Source organism: Mustela lutreola, chromosome 16 (assembly GCF_030435805.1).
Source record: "Mustela lutreola isolate mMusLut2 chromosome 16, mMusLut2.pri, whole genome shotgun sequence".
Taxonomy (NCBI): domain Eukaryota; kingdom Metazoa; phylum Chordata; class Mammalia; order Carnivora; family Mustelidae; genus Mustela; species Mustela lutreola.
This window is the reverse complement of record NC_081305.1, coordinates 18,191,178-18,211,815: the sequence shown is the minus strand read 5'-3', so window position 1 is coordinate 18,211,815 and position 20,638 is coordinate 18,191,178. Positions and strand designations below refer to the sequence as shown.

At 42.9% G+C, this 20,638-nt stretch overlaps 2 protein-coding genes and 1 non-coding gene across 18 annotated transcripts in view; 2 read left to right on the top strand and 1 right to left on the bottom strand.

Moving 5' to 3' along the window:
• LRRC36 (leucine rich repeat containing 36) overlaps nt 1-20,638 on the top strand; it is a 78,038-nt gene that overhangs the window by 50,518 nt on the left and 6,882 nt on the right. For 9 of the 16 annotated variants that reach the window (XM_059151724.1, XM_059151725.1, XM_059151726.1 and 6 more), the window contains 8 exons: nt 1,003-1,048; nt 4,952-5,392; nt 5,980-6,269; nt 8,125-8,290; nt 9,252-9,397; nt 10,193-10,316; nt 11,016-11,130; nt 13,383-13,719. In XM_059151724.1, the coding sequence (XP_059007707.1) occupies nt 1,003-1,048; nt 4,952-5,392; nt 5,980-6,269; nt 8,125-8,290; nt 9,252-9,397; nt 10,193-10,316; nt 11,016-11,130; nt 13,383-13,608 (1,554 nt within the window). In that variant the 3' untranslated portion in view covers nt 13,609-13,719. Of the gene's footprint in view, nt 1-1,002; nt 1,049-4,951; nt 5,393-5,979; nt 6,270-8,124; nt 8,291-9,251; nt 9,398-10,192; nt 10,317-11,015; nt 11,131-13,382; nt 13,720-13,796; nt 13,940-15,443; nt 18,311-20,638 lie in introns of those variants that run through there. The other 7 variants (XR_009348626.1, XM_059151727.1, XR_009348627.1 and 4 more) reach the window with 6 other exon arrangements.
• LOC131819077 (U6 spliceosomal RNA) lies at nt 50-155 on the top strand. The gene has a single exon (XR_009349055.1). It is a non-coding gene; the product is annotated as a U6 spliceosomal RNA (small nuclear RNA).
• Nucleotides 18,168-19,253, bottom strand: TPPP3 (tubulin polymerization promoting protein family member 3). The gene is made up of 3 exons (XM_059151791.1): nt 19,066-19,253; nt 18,797-18,950; nt 18,168-18,695 (listed from the first exon to the last, which is right to left on the bottom strand). Exons 1-3 carry the CDS (start codon nt 19,251-19,253, stop codon nt 18,507-18,509), a joined length of 531 nt encoding a protein of 176 aa, XP_059007774.1. The 3' UTR covers nt 18,168-18,506.

The window sequence follows — 20,638 nt, the reverse complement described above, 5'->3', positions numbered from 1 at the left end:
TGAAAAAAATTGTTGGGAGGGTTATACAACCATTATATAAGACTCGTGTGTGCTCACTTTGGCAGCACATATACTAAAACTGAACGATACAGAGAAGATTAGCATGGTCCCTGCACAAGGATGACACGCAAATTCGTGAAGCGTTAAAAAAAAAAGACTCGTGTATAAGTATTATGCAGGAAGCAGAATTGACTACTTTATATTCTACTTCTCCTTTTGTCTGCATTTTCTGTGATAAATTACAAGCAATGAAATTGCTGAAAATAGCCAGAAGGAGAAAGAAAAGAAGCTCTGATTAATCCACATTTAGATAGTTAACACTGTACTAGTAAAAGGTTAGTAAGATTTTTTTTTTTCAGTTTGAGTTTACCATACTTTCATCTTATAAAAAGACATATTAAAAAAAAAAAGACAGTTGGGGCGCCTGGGTGGCTCAGTGGGTTGAAGCCTCTGCCTTCAGCTCGGGTCATGGTCCCAGGGTCCTGGGATCGAGCCCCGCATCGGGCTCTCTGTTCAGCAGGGAGTCTGCTTCCTCCTTCTCTCTCTGTCTGCCTCTCTGCCTACTTGTGATCTCTGTCAAATAAATAAATAAAATCTTTAAAAAAAAAAAAAAAGACAGATTAGTATTTAGTTGATTCCTTTGTTTTTGGAGATTCTCTTTAGGTAACTTAGAAACTATCTCAATTACTATTTTAAAATATCTTAGTATTTATTTTTTCTTAAAAATTTTATTTGTTTGTTTGACAGACACAGAAAGAGAGGGAACACTAGCACGGGGAGTGGGGGAGGGAGAAATAGGCACCCCACTGAATAAGAAGCCCAAAGCTGGGCTAGATCCCAGGACCCTGAGATCCTGAGGACCTAAGCCGAAGTCAGACGCTTAACAACTGAGCCACCCAGGCACCCCTTAGTATTTGTTTTAAAGGAAATGTCTTGTAAGCTCATGTCTGGATGCCCATCAGCTCTGTTTTCCTAAACATTCAAACTTTTTTTTTGTTGCAGGAAGTGGCAAGAAGGGAGATCCCAAGCGACAGTCACCAGGAAGATGGTAAATATTTTGTTCAGGAAGTATTTTTGTCCAACTAATCAGAGAAACCTAGATGAGAAGATGGAGATATCTCAGCCCTAGGGCCCTATACAACTAACTCTTTCTGCTTTTGTTGGGGCTCCCCTGGATGCTTAGTGACCTGTGTGAGGCCTTTCTGGTTGAAGAGTGGATATTCTGACTTTCTTTTTGACTTCTGTACTGACTGACTGTTCCTTTTTTCTTTTTTCTTACCTTTCTTGCCCTCTTTTGGGTTTATGTCTTTATTCATCCATTTGTTCTCTCTATTGGTTTATTTATAAGTTATATACTATTTCTATACCTTTATTATTATTCCCCAAACTACAATATATGCCCTTAACTTATATAATTAAAAAAATTAATCAATACCTTAACTCTTCTCTTGGATAATTTAAAGACCTTAAAATACTTTACTCCTTTTAGTCTTTCCTGATTTAAATATTACTATTACAGATTTTAATTCTCACTATATTTTTAAAGCCACATGAAATTGTTATACAGTAAATGTTCATCTAAATTTAATCTTTGTATTTACCACTTTGTTCTTCATTTCTTTTTTTCATCCTAGATTTCCCTTCTGAGATCTATTTTCTCCAACTTATAGAATGTCTTTTAGAATTTCCTTTAGTGTGGGTTTATTCTGTTGAACACCTTCAGTTTTTGTGTGAAAATGCCTATATTCCACCATTATTTTTTTTAAGATTTTACTCATTTATTAGATAGAGAGATTATTAGATTATTATCTATTATTAGATAGAGAGATCACAAGCAAGGGGAGTGGGAGAGGGAGAAGCAGGCTCCCCGCTGAGCAGGAAGCCCAATATAGGGCTCAATCCCAGTATTCTGGGATCATGACTTGAGCCAAAGGCAGACACTTAATGACTGAGCCACCCAGGCGCCCTATCCACCATCACTCTTAAAGAGTATTTTGGCCAGGTATAAATTTCTAGATTGGTAGTTATTTCTTCCAGAATATTGAAGGTATTCCACTGTATTGTTTTGGTTTTTACTTTTGAATAGTCAGCTGGAGGTCTTTCAGTCCTGCAGGGATAATCTGTCTTTTTTTTTCTGGCTCCATTTAAGATTTTCCAATTGTCTTTGGTTTTCTTCAATTTTGGTATGACAAGTGGTTTTCTTTTTATTTATCTTGTTCAATATTTATTACACTTGAATCTGTTAATTGTGTCTTATTAATTCTGGAAAGTGCTTCAAATATTGTTTGTGTCTCATTCTTTCCCTCTATCCTTCTGGGACTCTTGATTAAATAAATATGTAGTAGAGATTTTTATTTTGTCCTCTTTTTCTTTTATTCTTTTGTATTTTTCATTTTGTGGGGGGTTCTGATCTGCATCCTGGATAATTCCTTCTGACCCATCTTTCATTTTCTTTTTCTTTTCTTTTTTTTAAAAGATTTTATTTATTTATTTGACAGTCAGAGATCACAAGTAGGCAGAGAGAAGAGGTAGCAGGCTCCCTGCTAGCAGAGAGCCCGATTCGGGCTGGATCCCAGAACCCTGGGATCATGACCTGAGCCAAAGGCAGAGGGTTTAACCCACTGAGCCACCCAGGTGCCCCTTACTAACATTTTCTTCAGCTGTGTCTAATCTGTTATTAAGAATCTTTTTTTTTTAATTGTATTTACTTATTTGACAGAGAGAGATAATAAGTAGAGAGGCAGGCAGAGAGAGAGAGAGAGAGAGAGAGAAGAGGAAGTAGGTTCCCTGTCCAGAAGAGAGCCCAATGCAGGACTCGATCCCAGGACCCTGAGATCATGACCTGAGCCAAAGGCAGAGGCTTAACCCACTGAGCCACCCAGGCACCCAATCTGCTGTTAATCTTGTCTGCTGAGTTCTTAATTTCATTATTTTTATTTCTCAGTTCTGTAAGGTTTTTTTTTTTAAAGATTTTATTTATTTATTTGAAGGAGAGAGAGAAATAATGAAGACAGAGAGAGAGAGCATGAGCAGGGGGTGGGGAGAAGCAGGCTCTCTGCTGAGCAGAGAGCCCAGTGCAGGAGTTGATCCCAGGACACCAGGATCATGACCTGAGCTGAAGGCAGATGTTTAACCAATTAAGCCACCAGGTGCCCCACAGGTCTCTAAGTTTTATTTTGTTCTTTTTCAAGTCTGCTGGCTCAGTTTTTAGAAAGAGAAAATTTCCTACTTGTTTTTTTTTTTTCTTAAGATTTTATTTATTTATTTGACAGAGAGAGAGAGACAATAAGAGCAGGAACACAAGCCAGGGGAGTGGGAGAGGGAGAGGCAGGCTCCCCTGCAGAGCAGGGAACCTGATGTGAGGCTCAATCCCAGGATCCTGGGGATCATGACCTGAGCTGAAGGCGGACACCTAACGACTGAGCCACCCAGGCGCCCCTGTTTTGTATTTCCTTATGCATAGTAAAAATAGCTGTTGCATAGGCTATATCTATAAATTCTGATACCTGAAGTTTATTGTCTTTTTTTTCTACTCATGCTTATGTTGTCTTGTTTCCCTTTTTGTTTCTTTGCTTTGGCTATTTGCTATGTATTTGAAAAACTATTTAAAGGAATTATTTAAAGTCTTACATAAAGGTATCCTTTCCAGATCAGATTTTCATTTGCTTCTACCAGCACTATCATCCTGGGATCACTTAAATCCAGGCTCAAAGCTCAAGGTTCCCTGGGCCCACTCAGTTGATACAAACCTGGATTGTCAGTCAGTACAAGGGCTGACCTATTTCCAGTTTACTTTTACTCTGAAGGTTGCATTCTACTTGGGGTTCCATCTTAATGTGTAGGTGAGGGTGGAATGGGAGGTAAGGATGGTTTGTCATACTCCTTACTTTGGGTAGATGTTGAACTTCTGTCCCTGTTATCTTAAAACTTCTGAGGGTAAATGTGACTTTCAGTGCTAGACTTACCTATGTGTGTTCTTGCTGTTTCCTAGATTTTGGTCTAGAAAATCCTTACCAGCTAATAAGCTCTTTGATGCTTTAAAGAACATGTGTCATCCCACTTTTTTAATGTCTTCAATAAGAGGCACAGTCTGAATTATCTAATCATATCACTTGTTGTTAGATTCTTTTTGTTGCATAAAAATACTGTTCCTTTCCCTCACTGTGTAGGCTGGCCCTGGGTAAAACATTGATATTCTATAGGTGCTATAAATATAAAAAATGCTTGGTTCTACTTCTTTTAAGTTAATGTGACTAACTCAGGTATGCTTCCTAAGGAAGCCCTTTAAGCACATGAAACTCTGGAAACTCCAAAGAGCACAAAGACTTCTACTTGCCCTACTCTGACACTCTTTATCAATGACATACAGCTGTCTGAAAGAAACGCTTTATAGCTGGTTAGGGATTTTCATAGGTTTTTGATTCCCTGCCTTTTAATTGTCTTAGGATACTGGTTCCCAGTGTATGAATATAGGACCTCTGGCTGGAGTTTCAGAGTGGGATTGGGCTTAGCTTTATTGTGAGGAGTCTGTGAAATCATATACCTACCAATTATTGTGTATAGACTGAAGACAGAAGATCACAACTATTGTCATATGGGGTACACCAAAATTTCTGCATTAAAACAGCATCTAGAAAACTCTGATACTATAGTTTTAGGAGGAAATTCCTAGGGGATTAGGTTGACATGAAATTTATCTTCAGAATGCTAAAGATTCTTTATTGTTCACACAGCATACAACACATTTTGTTGTTGTTCCATGTAAAAGTCCTTTTATCATTTTATGCTACTATTTATCAAAATTATAAACCATTGCTTCCTAAGAACTTTTTCTGGTATACTGAGGTATGTCTAGTGAACACAGGTACCCTAGTGAACAGAGGTACCCTAACTGAGCCAAGAAGAATTCTCATTGTATTTTGTCTTTTCTTTTCTCCTTGGCGGTGGTTAGAATTTAGACGCTACTCTCCTCGTCAGTCTACGGTCCGATCCCCAGAGAAGATGGCTAGAGAAGGGTACCGACTATCTTTTTTGGACAATAAATCTTCAGGTTCTTCTCCAGAAAAGGATTTGATACTAAAACCTGATAATCACCAGCTTACCCATGATGTCTCAGTGGGTAAACGTCTGGATGTGGGTGATTCTAGCCAGATCCATCCCTATCAGTTACCTTCAGATGCTGGTCTAGAAAATTATGATTGTCATTATTCTCACAATCTGTCCCTGCATGGAAGTCTTGGAAAAAGGCCTCAGAGAATCAAGAACTACCGTGAATATAGCATAAGGCCTTCAAATGACATGAAGGCCACCACATCCCATTCCTGTGGAGACTTACTGACTTCTCTGTCAAACCCTGACTCTAGCACCGGAAGGCTTTTGAAGCTTAGTTCAGGTAATAGCTTCCTGTGAGTTTATAGGCCTTTTTCCTAGTCATGAGATAGAGGTATAACTGAAGATCTTGGGGAGTTAACATTTCTTAAATTGCATTAGCATTTTTAAAATTTGATTTTGGGGTATCAGTAGCCAATGAAACTTCCAGAAATTTGCAGGATATGAGTTTAACATATAGATATATCATTAAAGAAAATATGCAGAAATGTAAGCTTCATAGCTATGTACTCTTATAGCTAAATATCATGCCAGGACATATTTCTAGTAACGTCTAGCCTTCTCTGGCCACAGTCGGAGCAATACACTTCACATACTACTTCACAGTAGTGAAGACAGAAGAGATGCATGTTATTCTCCACCCCTTGCCTACTGCTCTCATGTAGGCTTGTAGTATGTGGACAGTTGGATTTAGCCAGAGTTGGGTATTTTCAGGTGGAGGCGGGGAGAAAAAGGATCCATAGAGTTGAAGGTGTATAGTATAGTAGGGAGAGGTTATTATGACCATTGGACTTCTGGTGGGGTAGGGTTGAAAGTAAGACATGAAGGAGCTGAAAGGCAGGGTCATCTCCCAGCCTGTTTCCTTCACAGATCTGTATGCCACAACACATTTCAACAGTGACCCTGCTCTGCTTGTTAATGTAGAGCAACAATTATCTACCAGTCTCAGTGATGTAACACCAGCACATGGATCTTTCCCAAACAACTCCGCCCTGGGAGACTCTCTACGGACACTGCTGTTGCCTACTGGGACCTCTGAACACAGAGAGAATCTGACCAAGAGGTCATTAAGCCCATCGAGGAGAGGATTCAAGCAGAAGGACAATATTCTTGCCACCCTGAATCCAAAGACTGGTTTCAGAGATGCTACGGGAAGCGAGGCAAGTATTGGTTTGTTTGTGCTTGTTCATCAAACACATCACATCCAAGACCTGTTGAGGGTAGTAGTGATTCTGACCAAGGGTACTACAAATTCAAAGGGATTTTCAGAGGCCAGTGGTTAATACTACCAGGCCAAAGCCTGTGCTCTATTGTCCTTGGGAAAAGCATTCCCCTTCTGCTGCATTTTCTCATTTCTGTTACAGTGAGAACATTCGCCAATCTACTTCCAGAGTATAAATTTTGTGGGAACATACTCTGATGATAAGAAGTGGCAGACAGAGTTTACCACAGCAGGGAATACAGAAGTTGCCAGGGGCTCTGAGTTGGCTGAAGAATGAACTCTGTAGCTCTAATGTTTATAATCTTAAAATCTTAAATTTTTCTTAACTTTTTAAAAAAGATTTTATTTATTTACTTGACAGAGATCACAAGTAGGCAGAAAGGCAGGCAGAAAGAGGAGGAAGCAAGCTCCCTGCCGAGCAGAGAGCCCAATGTGGGGCTAGGATCATGACCTGAACCGAAGGCAGAGGCTTTAACCCTCTGAGCCACCCAGGCACCCCAAAATCTTAAATTTTAAAATTATTCACAGTTTTTTAAATTCATTTACTGGACAGATCTACCTATACATATTTCTATATAAGATTCTTACTGAATAAAAAGTGTCTTTAGTAGTAGGTCCAACACTAACATTTAACATATAACATTTAAAATATTACAGGGGCATCTGGGTGGCTCAGTTAACCATCTGCCTTTGGCTCAGGTTATGATCCGAGGGTCCTGGAATCCCTGTGTCTGGCTCCCTGCTCAGTGGGGAGTTTGCTTTTTCCTCTTCCTCTTCCTTTCCCCTGTGGCCATGTTCTCTCTCTTTCTCTCTCTCTCTCTAAAATCAATAAAATCTTTCAAATGTTATAGAACATTTATGTTTACTATATGTTAACATACTAAATATAAACTTATGAGTTACAATTTTTAAAATACTCCCCAGGGGTGCCTAGGTGGCAATGTTGGTTAAGCATCTGACTTGATTTCATCTCAGGTCATGATCTCGGTGTCATTGGGATTGAGCCTTATATCAGGATGCATGCTGAGCATGTATGTTTGAGATTCTCTCTCCTTCTACCCTTCCCCTCATGCTCTCTCTTTCTAAAATAAATCAGTGTCTTAAAATAAAATAACCCGCATTTTTGGCAGGTCTCGTTGGCTCAGTCAGTAGAGCATGTGACTACTGATATCAGGGTCATGAGTTTGAACATCATATTGGATATAGAGTTTACTTAAGTAAACTAAAAAATTTTTTTAAATGCTCCCCATTTTGTGATCTGTAAAATTTTTTTTAAGATTTTATTTATTTATTTGACAGAGAGAGATCACAAGTAGGCAGAAGAGAAGGCAGGTAGAGAGAGAGGAGGAAGCAGGATCCCTGCCGAGCAGAGAGCCCGATGTGGGGCTTGATCCCAGGACCCTAGGATCATGACCTGAGCTGAAGGCAGAGGCTTAACCCACTGAGCCACCCAGGCACCCCTGTAAAATGTTTTTAAAATGTTCTGCAAGTTTAATCTTTTTATACTACATAACTTAATATACTGAGCCATAGTTCTAGGTGTCAAAACTTAATGTTTTCTTCTAAAAATCTCTACTGATTATGATAGAGTGTACTGTTATCTTTGAAATTATCCTTGGATATACTACTATATTTGCTTGGACATAAATAACATTCTTTTTAAATCCAAACTGAGAGATCAAACCACCTTTTTTTTTTTTTAATGTTAACACCTTAAATGTCCAGAATCTTACTTCCCATATTGTGTAAGAATGACAAATGGTTGGTGGTGTTTTTTTTTTTTCTTTCTTGAGCCTCTCTCTAGTGACCTGGGCAGTTTGCATGGTTTGCCAGGAAACCACAGTCCGCCGATCTCTGCCAGAACCTCTCATGTGGCCACTGTCCTCAGACAGCTCTTGGAGCTTGTGGATAAGCACTGGAATGGCTCTGGCTCTCTCCTTCTTAACAAGAAGTTTCTCAGTAAGTGAATGCATTCTCAGCTCCTGAAGAAGGGTCAGAACCTTGCTTCTGCTCTGTGTTCCTATAAAAGCCATTCAGCCCCCTTAACTCGCAAGGAAAAAATTGTTTGCATGATCATCAAAATTTGTCAGTGGCACAGTAATTGACAAATCTGCTTTTTTCTCATAGTTGTCTTCCCTGTTTATCAATATTCTTCCCTCATGTACCAATTGTTTTATACCTTTTGTGACATTTTTTTTGCTAGTTTTTGGGTAATATGTAGAGTGATGACATACGTACAACAGAGCACTGTGGTGTTAATGATTATGAAAGGATTTTATGATCCTTGGGACAGTGCCAATAATAAATACAATAAAAATTGGGCTTGATCATCAGAATTCTAAAATGCCTGTTAAAATGTTATGATTTGAAAAACATGAATGAATAAATGACTTGGACTCTTCTTAGGGCTTCTTTTTTAGGAAGTTGGAGGAAAAATAGTACTGCAAATGTTGCCCCCACGTCTTTGTTTATTGTTAAATGGAAAGAGTTCAAGGAGATTTTGGTGGTGGTAAACGTTTAGGAAGAACGAGAAACTTTAAAGTTGCTTGGGCTTAATTTTTTTTTTAATTTCTAAAGAGACACATAAGAGAAAAAATCTTAGTATAGTTACTTTCCTTCCCACATTGACTCTCTGCTCTCATTTTTTAGGAAATTATCCTCAGGAGCCACTCATGGGTGACTAGAGAATAATAGCACAGGGCTATTGAGGGTGTACTCATGAAGGTCTACTGTTGTTTCTCCATAGAAGGCATGGGATGGAATTTCTTATCCATTATGAAACACCTCTTATACTTAGCAAATTCTTGTAAAAAGGAAATAGTAGATTATATTTGTCCTACCGAGCTGGTAGTTGTTGACTAGGAATACTGTGCTTTAGCTTTTAAGATTGGCCCGTGTGCCCAACCTGAATTTTTGGCAGGTCCTGCCCGAGATTTACTTCTGACTTTGGTAGTCCCTGCTCCTTCCCAGCAGTGGTGTCACTCACATCCTGAAGATACATCAAAAACCTTCCGCAGGAGAGAGATGGAACTGAAGGAAGCTGGGCATGTGGTCCCTAATGACATGGTATGTTTCTCTCTTGTCTTCCTTTCCTACTCTTTCTTTACCAGAAAAGGACAGAGCAGCAAAACTAGACAGCTTTGTGCCATAAACATCATCATCACCATGAACCTAGGTATTCGGGAACCAAAATCGAGAGAAGTCAGTCAAGGCAAATCAGGAACACAAAACTTGCCAGCATGGGAACAACTTGGAGGTTCTGCAAGGATGACTCCCTAATCTTAGCCCTATTCCAAAAATTCTAAAGACTTGGAGAGCAGGAAAAAAAAAATGACTTTAGAATGAAAATACTTAGGTTCGCATTTTGGAAGTTTATGGTTTAATTCCAATGAGGGAAGGCTAGTGTGTCTGGGATTGTGTCTTTCCTCCCTTCTGATGGAACAGAGAGCCCTGAAACAGGAGCCATTCCTAGAGGATCAGGCTGCTGACTTTGGGAAAGGAAGAAGGGACCCATATCTGTAGGCTTTTCCCCTCTTTTCTTAGCATAAGAGGATTTTCACACACCAACTTAAGTTTCTAGAACTTTAGAGAGGTGATTCAGAATTGCTGGCCACTGTCAGAGAAGCACTTGTCCTGCAAGAATAGTGAATAACTCACAGGAAATACTGCATCTCCTTGTGCTGTTTGTTTGCTGCACTTGAGCTATTTTTACCAAAATTAAAATTCTAATGAGAAAGTCAGAGAGATGCTGAGCTCCCTTTAGTTTATCACTAAAAGAGGAAAATGTTTTTCAGTTTTCTAAAAGCCCTCCACAGATTTTCAGATTCTTAATGTATTTGTATTGTGTTTTCTCATCTAAAGGAAAGTTTGAAGCAAAAACTGGTCAGAGTGCTAGAAGAAAACCTCGTTTTGTCAGAAAAAATCAAGCAGTTGGAGGAAGGTGCTGCTACCATGATTGTGAGTGGGCACCAGTCACACACTTATGGTGAGTTCAGGAAAGCAACATGTGGTGTGTCCCAAGACAACTGTTTGTTTATAGATGACCCATTTAATAAGCTTCATCAACTGAGGCTTCACCTCGGACCTACTGAATTAGAATCTGTTTTTAACAAAACCCCCAGGTGATTTGTAAGCATATTAAAGTTTAAGAAGTACTGTTCTATGAGACTGACTTCCTTAAGACCAGAGTTCCCATGCTTCATTATTACAGGCAACGGTAACATTTTGGGGGAACTAGGTATGAGTACCTTGACTACAAATTCAGTTTGTGCATACTCATTGAGTTATTACTATGTGCCCAACACAGTTCCAGATGTTTTCACAGATTCCGTAAGCACTGAAGGACCTACATTCGCAAACTAAAATGGAGACTATAGAGAGGCCTAACATGTGTTGACTCTGCTAAACAAGGATTGAATCCTCATGACCATGGTGGGGCAGGGTTATTAACCCTAGTGAAATTCTGAAAAATAAACTAATGTGCAGTATTAAATGATTGAATTTTAATTCTGATATCTCTGTTCCTAAGCCCCATATCTGCTGTCTCTGAGGGAATGGTGAATGGAGTGCAGAGATGGAGGCAGTGGGGCCCTCGATTCTTTAGATGGCCACCCGACTACTTAAGCTCTGCTCAAAGATAGTGGCTTGGAATCCTGTTCACGCCTGGCTATTGTACCCTTTGTAGACGATCTTCTGCGCAAAAACCAACAGCTGAACATGCAGGTGGCTTGCCTGAACCAGGAGCTTGCCCAGCTGAAAAAGCTGGAGGAGACAGTGGCCCTTCTCCATGAAAGTCAGAGGTAGGAGAGGGCCTATCTAGCTAGCTTCTGGAGGCAGATACTTACTTTCCTTTATCAGTTTTGTCTTATTTGTTAATGTCTAGATCCTTTTCAAAATAACTCCATTCTGTGTGTAAACCTCATGTATGTAGGTGTATTTGTGTGTAAACCTTCTGTGTTCCAGGACACATGAGGGACTAAATCTTTGCTGGCATCAGTGGGTTGCAGCACCTTAAAAATAAGTAGTTTCTCGCTAGATTCAACAGGACCCTTGTTTGAGTCAGCTAGCTTTCCTTGGTCACTGCATGCCCCTAAAATCAGCCATCTGGCTCTTCTGGGAAATGCCTGCCTCCCAATGATCTCAGGAGAGACATCAGGCACTTAGGGAGAGTGATGAAAGTCCAATGTATTTGTTCTCTTCAGAGGAGCTCGACAACATCAGCCTCTTCAAAAAAATGGTACCCTCAGAATGCCAGCCAGACAAATCAGAAGCTTCAAGACTATTAGTACATTTACAGAAGCTCTTGACATTTTGATTTGCAAAACACCTTTGCAATGACTTTCATTGAAGTTTAAACATAAGAACCCCATCCCCATACTAGCATCCTCACACTTTACTTCATGAATACCTTGCGAATTAGGATAGCTTCATATTCAGAGAATTAAACCCAGACCCATTCTAGATGGCTTTTTTAAAAACTATTCATTATAATTATTTCAAACACAAAAGTAGAGGAAGCAGCCTAAAATCATCCTTCTCAAACGGGGTATCAGAATCACCTGAAAAATTTAGTGAAATATAGATTGCTGGGTCCCCAGCCTGAGTTTCTGATTCAACAGTTCTGATGGGTACAAAGAATTTACATTTCTAACAGGCTTCCAGGTGATGCTGTTGCTGATTTGGGGACCGCATTTTGAAAACATTAGGGTATATCTCTTTAAGTGATATATAGTCAAATTGCTATATATATATATATATATATATATATATATATATATATATATATATTTAAAATATTTTTTATTTATTTATTTGACAGACAGAGATCACAAGTAGGCAGAGAAGCAGGCAGAGAGAGAGGAGGAAGCAGCCTCCTTGCTGAGCAGAGAGCCCGATGCTCGATCCCAGAACCCTGGGATAATGACCTGAGTGGAAGGCAGAGGCTTTAACCCACTAAGCCACCCAGGCTCCCCTCAAATTGCTATATTTTAAAATAACTTGAAATAATTCTTGTGTGTGTTGTTAAACCATCAATTCAATATACAGCCTCAATTTTTTTCATTTTGCTTTTGATTCATAAGGAATTTAGTTGTTTTTATTTACTCTTGTTTTGTAATTATGTAAAACATTTATTTACATGGTCCCAAAGTCAAATCTACAAAATGTTATCTTATTCAGACAAATAGAAAAAGCATAATGTTGTTTTAACGTTTTTTCTTAGAAATCACTTCACAGCAGTATATAGAGTTAATTTTGCTTCCTTTTTATAACTGCATAGGACTCCAACTGTGATTAATCTTCTATTTTTTTTCTATTTTTTTAAAAGATTATTTATTTATGTGACAGAGAGAGAGAGAGAGAGGTCACAGGTAGGCAGAGAGGCAGACAGAGAGAGAGGGGGAAGCAGGCTCCCCACCGAGCGGAGAGCCCGATGAGGGGCTCGATCCCAGGACCCTGAGACCATGACCTGAGCTGAAGGCAGAGCCTTAAACCACTGAGCCACCCAGGTGCCCCGATTAGTCTTCTATTGATGGACATTTAGGTGGAAAGTATTTTTGCTGTTACAAATAGTATTACAATGAACAATATTGTACATGCTTTTTGTTGTTAGCATCTGATAGCTTTTAATATTACATGGTAATACAGAGTCCAAGAATACAGTCATGACTAGCACCATTAGTTAATTAGGATCAATTAGATGAAGTAGAAGTTAAGATTTGGGGGTAGAAATTGGAAGCCTGGTCAGGTGCCAGTCTTCCAGTACTTCCACTTACCTCATCATGAAAGTGCTTTGGAAAGAAGAGAACAATCACTATATAAAATGTGAACTTATGTTATTGCTACAGTCAGTCTGGAACATAATCAAACAGAACTGTAATGAAGAAAGAAACTGTCAGCCTGCTTTTAAAATAACCCACTCATAAATCGGTCAGTTCTTTCTATTTAAAGATGTTACTTCATTTTACATTTGTCTTTAGTAAACATTTCAGGTCTGAATAGCATCTGCTTTGCTTTTATGATTTCATGACTGTCTTTTTCGCCTGTGCCTCAGATCCCTTGTGGTAACTAATGAGTATCTGCTGCAGCAGCTGAATAAAGAGCAAAAAGGTTATTCTGGGAAAGCACTCCTGCCTCCTGAGAAGAGTCATCATTTGGGGAGATCGTCACCCTTTGGGAAAAGCACGCTGTCTTCCTCCTCACCAGTGGCACATGACACGGGTCAGTATCTAATACAGAGTGTCTCAGACTCTGTTCCAGAGCCTAGTTTATGGAGCTAGTGCTGAGCACCTTCTCTGCAGCTTCCCCCTCAGCCCAAGGGGGGCTCTCGGTGTCATTGCCACTAGTATGGTGGTATTTACCCACAAGATTAAGAAAAAATCTTATTCTGATTACATTGTATTGGTCTTTTTTATTTCATTTTTTTTTAATCTCCTCCCATTGGGTCATTCTTTCTCCCTGCCCACAGAAATAGTTGGCACTTAATCCTACGCATCATATCACATAGAAACATTTGGCTGAAAATGTTGAAAGGAAAAAAACATCAGACATTTTTTTGAGTGTCACTTGAAACTATGTAGTCGAAGGTTAAAAAAGAACATCAACGGCCAGGTATGTTTTGTGTTAGAACAAATTTCAGAGATTCTATATTGATTGGTCCATCAAACACGTTTTGAGTTTCCTCCTATGATAGTGAAAAGATGACACTGTCTGGGGTCAGCTCAGGAGCAACCAACAGTTTAGTTGAGAAAAGCAAAACTCATGTGATGGTATTTGGTATTGGTATCAAACAGGTCTAAATACAAGCCCAAAGGTGCCCTGGAGAGAGAAACAGAGAGGGAGAGGGAGAGAGAGAGAGGCAGAGGAAGGAATTCCCACTCTGGGGAGTTGGAGAAGGCATCAGTGAGGACCTGTCATATGAGTGGAAGTTTGCAGAATTATAGTGGTAACAGATAGAAGGGGCATGCAGAGTCTCCCAGGCCAAGAATGCACAGAAGTCTGAAGCCCCTAGAGGGATTGCACGGCGGGAAAGATGTGGGTCATGACATGGGTCATGATCCTGGGAGAAAGAATACACACACACACACACACACACATATATGTCTATATATATATATATATATATATATATGTCTATATATATATATATATATGTATATATATATATATAGGACCTGTCCTAGCCTGGGAGATATGGTGTCAGGAAATGTCTGCTAAAGAAATGATCATTCTTTTTCTTTTTCTTTTTTTAAATTTTATTGTAGTTATGTTAAGGAATCTCTATGCCCAATGTGGGGCTCAAACTTTTGACCCCAAGATCAATAGTCACATGCTCCTCCCACTGAGCCAGCCAGGCGCCCCTAAAGAAAGGGTCTTTTTTTTTTTTTTTTTTTAAGATTTTATTTATTTATTTGACAGAGAAAGATCACAAGTAGGCAGAGAGGCAGGCAGAGAGAGAGGAGGAAGCAGGCTCCCTGCCGGGCAGAGAGCCTGATGGGAGCTCAATCCCAGGACCCTGGGATCATGTCCTGAGCTGAAGGCAGAGGCTTTAACCCACTGAGCCACGCAGGCGCCCCAAGAAAGGATCTTTTAACTGAGACCTGAAGAATGAATAAGAAGTCACCAAGCAAGGCATAGGGCCAAGGACAGAGGCAATGGGAAGGAACATGGTCCGTTCAGGAAACTGAGGTGCTGAGATGAGTAGGAACTAGGTCGCACTGGTCCTTGAAGATTTTAGATGGGAAGACAAAGGAGTGGCATTTGTGTTTGAGAAGCTTTCTATGTAAGAGGAGTGGGTTGAGGGCCATGTGGAGTAGGGAAACCAAAGAGGAGGCAGAGATGTGAGCGAAGACTGGTGTGGTCCAGACCAGAGATGAAGCTTCCAGATGTTAGTTTTGGGTTCACTTTACACAAGTACCCTGTATTTCAGCCCCGAGGCATAATTTTTCCAAATCCTGATTGGTTGGGCATTTAAAAATTGATGGGAAAGATAATGAAAGTGGCTCTAAGTATGTTTCTGCTTCACGGTAGTCCAGGCAGCTAATGTTGCCAGGGAGCATGTAGAAGACAAAGGACTGTCAACCTAACTCCGTGTTGTGCTTCTCTTCATCTCCAGGGTCGTGTCAGAGAGAGAAACAGAAAGGTGGAAAGATTACACACTTATTTGCTCCCCTGACCCAGGTACTCTGCAGGGAAGGAGAGCTATAGCCAAAATAATGAGACATGAAGATCACAACCAAGATCGCACACCTCTAAGTTATAAATAAAATCCACAGACCTCTGAATTTTACATGGGTTCTCAAAAGAAGCATGTACAAAGGAGCCATAAGTTTCTTTGAGGAGCATGGCCCTGCAGGAACTCAAGTGAGCTTGTACTCTGTGGAAGTAGTGAGAACAGCCCCCTTCCTGACTTTCCTAGGCCTGCCCTGGCCCCATTAAAAGGACCCCAAAAAGTATAAACCTTGCCCAGGTAGGGTAGGCTCAGCCAGTAGCCTTATAGCCCTGAGTTGTCGTATTTCGAAGTCCTGGCTCAGTACACAGGCCAACTTACTGGGTAGACCATTGAGGGAAAAATAATGAACTTCTCAACCCCAGCTCTCCCTTCCTTACCCTATAGACATCTAATAATGCTAGACCCAAAACACATTTAGGGTCCCTCTAAGGAGGAGCAGACTGAGTCAATTACCTTTTACCCTATTTTCTGTTGGCACTGAAAGTGACTGGTCCTGCCCCAGGCCAGGCACCTCTCTAGGGTTGCTGGCCATGTCTGGGGGAGTCAACTGTGTTTCCTAATTTCCCTTGGTCCAGAGGGCAGGGACAGGGATGGGGGTGTCAAAGAGAGGGCCAAAGAGTTGTTGCCCTGTGGGGCTAAGTGGGCTCAACATGGAGTGGGGAAGGTTCCTGAAGCAAGTAGAAAGTCAGTGGAGAGGGATTTCTCACCATAGGCCTGGGACTGTTGGGAGGAAAAGGGAAACAGGGCTGGGATGGAAACTGGATTCTCGGGCAAGTTCTACGTCCAAAAGGAGGAGCAGGGCCAATCTGACAAGTGTAGTCTTCTTGCCAGCCATACATAGAGTTTTAATGGCTCTGTCCCACAGAACCTAACCTCTCTTCCTTGCCTACCTGGTTGTGCTAGCCAGGGTACCCATGAGGAGACTGTGGAGGATGAAACAGTGAGAACTGAAGGGCTGAAGTGGCATTATTTGGGTGGTCGATGCCACATACCAGATTCTGCTAGATCCATCAGTCCTTAGGGAGTTTACTGGCTCCAGGAGGGCCTTTATTTCTCTCAGGTTCCATAACTACTTTTCAAGAAGAGGTGCTTTACTCCTATAAGATAGAGTTTTGTGGCTCAGCCTTTTCTCTCTCTGGACTCCTCTAAGCCATGTTGCTAGTCAGAGGAGGAGCTGAGCTTGCTGCTCCCCTATACATTGGATGGTACTCACCTGCTTTATAGCCTGGACCAATACAATACAGTTAAATTCTTTTCACTATGGGAATTATTTTAGTAAATGCAAGCCAGAAGGATTTGGGTTTCAGTCTTATTTTGCTCACTTAAGTTTGCAATTCAACAAATTCCATAAGGCTGAAGAAATCATTCCTCTCACTGTCTGATGGTGGGAGAGATAAAGCTCTCTGAAACTCCTCTCTGGGCAGTGATGAGGTCAGCTGAGTCAGGAGGAGCCCATAGCTGCCAGCTGTTAGACAAGGCTCTGCTGTGGCCAGGTGCTGACCTCCCCACTGAAATTCCCATCTCATTTCCCTAGTGTCCCTGCCCATACTATTCTTCTCCAACCCCACTCCAAATAGAGTTGGACTCAGGGACTCTAGGCCTACCTGGGGAAGGAACATCCCAGAACAGTCTATGGGATGAGGGAATAAAGAGCTATAAGCTTTGCTGCCTTATCCATGTCAGGAAAAAAAAAAAAGGGGGGGGGGCATTTGTGGGTGTGTATCTGTTAAGCCTTTTCTAGCATCCTTGGGAGTTGCCCTCTCCTGGGCAGGCCCTAAGTTCCATCTTGTCTGCTTGTCAACGGGAAGGAAGAAGAGTTGGCCCCAAAGCCTTGGGCTTGGAAATAGCTATGGCCTAATACCCAGAGCCTCAGAGAAGAAAACAGGTTGATCTCAGGCACCAGAGATTTCCCCTCTCCTCTCCCAACCTGGGATGTTGAACAAATGTGAGGGAATCAGTAAGCAGCCCCTTCACTGTTGGACATCCTGCTCACCTGCCAAAGGCTGGTGTTGGGTGCCAGGCTCTTATCACTGGCCATCCAGCACCATTTTTGGAAATCAGTGTTAGGGCTTGCTAATAGAAAAAGCCTGGCCTGGGGCAAGAGATATGGTTCTGGGCTCTGTTCTGCAGAAGCCCCCTCACTCTCTGGGCCTCAGCTCTAAAATTAGGGAGTTGGACTATCTACTTTCTAACATTCCTACTGGTCTTGCATTCTCTGACCATCTAAGTTAGACCCCAAAATGACTAACCTTGGTGGCCCCATTGAGGTAGGGACCTGTCAGCAGACATACACCTGAGGCCTGGCACTGGGCCCTCCCTAATACCTGGCCCAGGCCTACTCTGCTGTCTCATTCCTCTTTCCTGGAGAAACCAAGACTGAACCCTAATAGGACAGCAAGCTGTGATCTTAAGATTTGGGTAAAGACAGAGGTGAGATGCCTTAGAATTTCCTAAGGAGCATCCTCAGGCAGTCTGGCTCTGTGCTAATGGAAGGGGCCTGATGTATGTCTTTTTCTGGGCAGAGTGTGACATGCAAGTGAGTGGCAACAGAGGTCATGAAGGTGTGAATGTCATTAACCCTATTATTATAAACCTGACCAGGCCATATTGATACAAAAGGTGTCTTTATTGAGGTCTGGGTAAGAATTAGGCACTTGGCCAGAGCAGCAGCTTAAATATGAGGCAAGCACGCAGGGGTTAGCCATGCCTGGGGCTAGGTTGGGGCAGTGAGGCAATAGGCACAGACTCTCCCCAGATAGCTGAAGTCAGGGAGGAAAGAGGAAGGGGATGCAGAGCAGTCTGGGTGAGAGTCCTAGTAGGGCTGGGCAGAAAGCGCTGGGTGGTAGGTCCAGCAGGGAGGGGACAGGGCTCTCTTGCTCCACATGCCCTTTAGGCCCAGGCCTGAGCATCTGTTGGGGGCAGCCGCACTGGGGGCCTTCCCAGGCCTCACTTCTTGACCTTGGCATCATAGGTGCCCGCATTCTTGTAGGCACTCACATAGCCGCTGTCATCCAGGATGTCCTGACGCCCAGCAATGCCTTTGCCCTTGCCGCTCTCATCAAAGCGCTCCTTATGGGAGCCTGTGTACTTGCTGGTGTCGGTCAGCCGTTCCACAGCACCTCCTGTCTTTGCTTTCTGTTTGGATAGAGTTGTTCCCCCAGGGATGCCTGGTTAGGGAACCCAGCCCTCCACCCCCAGCCATGATTCCCCATATCCCCGTCAGCCAAGATACTTACGGTGACTCCCACATTGGCTGGCTCCTTGCCTGCCACCAGCTGGCAGATAGCATCAAAGGCTTCCTCCTTACTCTTCCCTTTGAATCGCTTCATTGCCAGCTCTTCTAGGGCCTTCTTGAACTCCTCATAGTTGATAACCCGAGCAGACTTTCCCCTGCCAGGTATGTGGGCACCATTAGTTTTCCCCCTTCCCCATGTCTTCCCTGGTTCCAGCCCCCCAGTTCCCCACCTTCTGGGAACATCAGAAGCAAGGACTGCCTGGGGCTCACTTGACTTTGGAGAAGACGATGTCGACATCCGTCCCTGTCACCACCTTTCCGTCAGCCACCTTGCAGTCCTTACACAGCTTGGCCCAGTTCTTGCCATTCATCTCTTGCCCACTGGCCTTGGGGTCACCATGGATGGCAAATTTGCGGAAGCTTTCCTCCAGCCCAGCCACATCGGTGCTCGTTGCCATGCCACCCTGTGGTGGGTGGGGGAGACATGACCCACCTCAGTCACCTCTCAGCCAAGATACCCCTCCTCTCCCCAGTGCACAGAACATCACTGCCTCTACCTCAAAATCTACCAAGGTCTGAGTTATGCGCACTTGTGCCATAAACCCTCAGAATCGTACATGGAGCTGCCTGGGGAAAGGGGCTAGCACTCAGTATGTCCCTGGGCCTCAGAGCCCCAAAAGGAAAGGTACTGTTACTTAATGCCAGCCCTGGCTTAGAGTAGAGTTCAAAAGATGAAATCATGATGCCCACACTAGGCTGGGAACAGAGTGGCACTGTCCAGAAAGACTGTGAGGGCAGCAGCTGGGGCCATGGCTTTGTCTGGCCCTGGCACAAAGCCTGCTCGGGTGGAAGTGAGGTTGGCAGGGCTGGCCCCCCTCCCTAGGAGTTCCATGCCTGGCTGCTAGTTGGGCAGGTATTTAGGACAGGGTCTCTGTCAGGGTCCTCAGGACCCAGCAAGACACAGCCCAGGCTGAGAAGGGAGCTAAAGCATAAGCAGGGGTTATGTGCCTTAGGCAGGGGTGCAGCTGGCTCAGCCAGGGCCTTGTTACTATTTGCTGTTAAACAAAAACATGAGGGGAGCAGGAGTTTGGGGCTGGCCTGGCCACAGTTTGTGAAGCCTGGAGACAGTTGCTAAGGGAGGGTAGTGCTACTGGGAGAATGTTGCTAAGGGCAGGATGGTGTCAGAGTGGCTCAGAGAGAAGCTCCCAGTGCTGCTGGGCTGGGCTGGGCTAGGGAACTGGGGCCCACGGGTGCGGCACACCAGCACTCCCAGCGCCTGGAGCACAACCATGGTCGCCTGGCCCCTTGCCATCCATTGGTGCTGTAACCTCCCAGTGTGTAGAGCTTAGGAGGAGCAGGTGATTTGGGGACTAGCATGGGTAGGGGTTGTAGAGTTATGAGCCCCCAGAGGCATGTTGGTGACTGGAACTATGTATAATCCTCACACCTACACCCTATGCTGAAGCATACTTCCCCAGCTTTCAATACTTCCCCCACCTTCAATCTTCCATGGAAGCCCCTGGCCACACCCTGAGCACCGTCACACCAGTCCACACTGCCATAGCTGAATGCACTCAACCCTGGCACTCAACATTCTCGGCCTTATTCCCCTGACCGCACCCTTAACCAGCCGTGGGACTGAGGGCCTAGACCTTTACCGCAGCACCCCCCCACACACATCCGTTAACAGCTCAGTACAGAAACCCACCAATAATACCCTCAGCCCTGCACTAAAGTGTCCCTACTACACCTTCACAGTCCCCCTGCAGTCCCCTGAACATAGCTACAGCCCTGCACTGAAACTCCCTTCATGTATCACAGCCCAGTACTGAGGCCTCCTTGA